The sequence below is a fragment of the Austrofundulus limnaeus genome, unplaced genomic scaffold (genome assembly GCF_001266775.1).
Source record: "Austrofundulus limnaeus strain Quisiro unplaced genomic scaffold, Austrofundulus_limnaeus-1.0 Scaffold461, whole genome shotgun sequence".
In the NCBI taxonomy this organism is placed as follows: domain Eukaryota; kingdom Metazoa; phylum Chordata; class Actinopteri; order Cyprinodontiformes; family Rivulidae; genus Austrofundulus; species Austrofundulus limnaeus.
In genome coordinates, this window is record NW_013952863.1 from 224,708 (window position 1) to 228,126 (window position 3,419).

Genomic DNA, 3,419 nt, shown 5'->3' on the forward strand with positions numbered 1-3,419 from the left:
CTAATCGATTATTAAATTAGTCATCGATTATTTTAATAATCGATTAGTCGTCGATTAATCGACTAATGGTGGCAGCCCTAGTTTAGTGTTAGAGCTTCTCGTTTAGCTGATTGGTGGTTGGTGAAGCTAACGTTTTGGTAAGCTGTGCCCACCACTGGTCCGTTAGATCAGCCTCTAACGTTCTGGACTCGCTGGTCGCAGACGTGGCGCCTCAGCAGGAAACGCACTCATCTCGTCTGAGCTCCAGTTTCTAAAAGAGAGTCCCAGATTTCATGAGGTTTAAAGGTTTGTTTCCTCTGCTGGATGCTTCGCGTTGTTTGAATTTCTCCCCTGCGTCGGCTGTGGCGGCAGCGTTACATAACGTTTTTCTTTCCCTGATAAACTCTGTTTTACACGGAGCCGTGAAAACCATCCATCTGTGCAGAATCACTTCTGTGTCACTGAATTATCTGCCAGCAGGTCGTTTACATTCRTTGTCATGATGAGCTGCTGGAGTGAGGATTTAAAGGACGAGGATGATCCTGGTTAATTGACTTATTAACCTACATGTTGTCATGTTTGAAGCAGAAGAATTTAATTTATAGTGTCAGAAATCAGAATGTAAAGTTATTAAGGATAAATGTAGAATTACTAAAATATTTACTTTTCTTAACTTTCCTCCTCTTTTCTCTGAGGACAAAATGAGATTAAGGAATTATCCTTATTTTTATCCTTTATCCTGGATTTGTGAGATAATTTGCTAACAAACAGTGAGATTAAATGTCTTTGTCTCCTCTGCAGGACTCKGTTCTTCCTCTCAGCCCCCCAGGCCTGACGGACCCACCAGCTCACCTTCATCATCATCATCATGAACTACCTTCGGCGGCGCCTGTCAGACAGCAGCTTCGTGGCCAACCTCCCCAACGGCTACATGATGGACCTTCAGAGGCCGGCCCCTTCGGGCTCCTCCACCTCCTCCCCCGCCTCCCCTGCCACAGAGAGGCGGCAGCCCCCCAGCGTCCCCACCCAGAGCCAGAGTTCTGGCTCGGGTTCCGGTTCGGGTTCGGGCAGCTTCCTCAGCTCCTTCTCCAGCGTGGTGAAGAGCGCTCAGGTGGCTCAGAACGTGGCCGCAGCCGCACACGCCAAATCGGCTGTGGCCGCGACGGCCGAGGGCCCCGCCTCCGCCGGAGCGGCTCCGCCCACCAAACCTGTGGTCCGGAAACCCAAGATCCTGCTGGTGGTGGATGATCAGAACACAGACTGGTGAGGTCCAGATTTAAAGGGAAGCTTTGATCAAATGTGTAGCTAACACACACACACACACACACACACAGTGTGGTTAGAGATGGACAGGGTGGTCCGACAGAACCAGACTAATTTTAAAGGGACAGGTGTAATTAACTTCAAAATTTAAAACTTTATGTTCCGAAGCTCTGCTAACAAACACTAACTGAGCTCTACCTGGTATTTCCTGCATAGAAACAGCGTTTTAACACCTCTTATAAACACTGGAAAGTACTACTGAATAAATGTAAAATAAATAAACAGGAATACTTTGAAAAAATAAAACAGAGTTTTACTCACTGTTGGGTTGTGGTGAACATCTTGAATTCTGAACTATCCCACTTTCCAACAGGGAATTCCCACTCGTTGGTTTAATGGTGTTTTCCATTTACATCCTATTCCCAGAACTGGAATAATGACAAAAATAGTTACCTTTCTTAAAAGGGTCCACGATTAGTTGTAACATTAGACTTTATTTGATAAATATATATTTTAACTGTATAGTAAAGACTGTAAAAATACTGTAGGACAGTTTTGTAAGTTTTTAAAAATATATTTTAAAACGGACRKGGCCATTTTATTTCCACACAAAGCATTCTGGGTAAATGATGACGTGGATAGGTCCTCGGTGCGAGGCTGCTAGCGAGCTATATCCACCCTGAAGGTTAATCTTGGACAATATCTGATGATCGACTCTTTTAAATGAAACCAGAGAGCGTTGACAGAGAGGAGAAGGTAGAAATGACTCAGCCTGGAACTGAAAATATGGATGGAGGACCTCAGTTTAGCTTGTTTGTCGCGCTAGCACCGAGCTAATACATATAAGGCAATATAGTGTTGGTGCTAGCGTTAAAGCTAACAGGCTAAGCTGAGGTTGTTCTTCCATGAAGCAGCTCTGTTGTCCTCCATCCATATTTTCAGTTCCAGGCTGAGTCATTTCTACCTTCTCCTCTCTGTCAACGCTCTCTGGTTYCATTTAAAAGAGTCGATCATCAGATATTGTCCAAGATTAACCTTCAGGGTGGATATAGCTCGCTAGCAGCCTCGCACCGAGGACCTATCCACGTCATCATTTACCCAGAATGCTTTGTGTGTAAATAAAATGGCCCCGTCTGTGTTGAAATATGTTTTTAAAAATTTACAAAACTAAACATCCTACAGTAATTTTACAGTCTTTATTTTACAGTTAAAATAAATGTTTATCAAATAAAGTCTAATGTTACAACTAATCGTGGCTCGTGGGCCACTTAAAATGCTGTGGTGGGCCACTATTGGGCTGCGGGCCTTGAGTTTGATGTGCATTAGACCAAACGGTAATCTGTCTGAACCGTTGTCTCCGTTTCCTGTCCTCAGCTGACAGGAGGTTCTGACTGAAGTTATTTAGAAGAAGAAGGTTTAGTTTGACAGGAATGGTTCACTGAAGTGAAACTTAATGATCCACATGAGGAATAGTGTAGAAAAAGCTGATATTTTTGCTAACATCATGTTTGAACAGTAGATATTTTTATAGGAACAATTCCAGTTTTCACCACCAGATGGCGCAGTTCAATCAAAACATCAAGGTTCAAAGTAAAGAAGTTGAGTTATTTTTCCCACCAGCAGATGGAGACAAAGATCAAACAGTTGCAGCTCACTGAGATGTTGGAAATCACAGTTTTTATTAGATTTATTCATCAGTGGGTGTCAGTGCTGACAGATATCTTCTTTAAACACCAGCAAACTGAAACAGATCTGACTCTGTCAGTTTTATAGATACTGAGCTGAGGTTTGGAGTGACAGTTGTGGGAGCTGTAGAAACCACCCTCGGTCCTGACAGTCCTTGCCGGTGCACAACGGCAGCACCGAGAGCATCCTGAACCCCCCACCCCCACCCCCGCCTCTCGAGACGCTCGGCCAAGAACCTGTCAGAGTGTTTGCTCTGCGTCTGAAATGATACGAGCGTCAGGCGCCGCCTGTTCAGCTCCGGTCACCCCGAGCTGTGTGTGTGTGTGTGTGTGCCCACACACAGGCAGAGCAAAGCAGGAGAGCCCCCTGAGGATTATTTATTATAGTATTTATTCATTTCATTTTAAAAAACAAAACAAAACACATTACAAACAACAAAACAATACAGATAAAATAAAATGAAAGGCAGCAGAAGAAGAAATCCTTATATC

General features: G+C 43.9%; 1 protein-coding gene across 2 annotated transcripts in view; it reads left to right on the forward strand.

Annotated features, from left to right (window-relative positions):
* Positions 1–3,419, forward strand: part of syn3 (synapsin III) — a gene marked incomplete in the record, with an annotated part of 109,044 nt that overhangs the window by 13,752 nt on the left and 91,873 nt on the right. For both annotated transcript variants that reach the window (XM_014025199.1, XM_014025200.1), the window contains 1 exon segment: positions 781–1,242. In XM_014025199.1, coding sequence (XP_013880653.1) covers positions 848–1,242 — 395 coding nt within the window.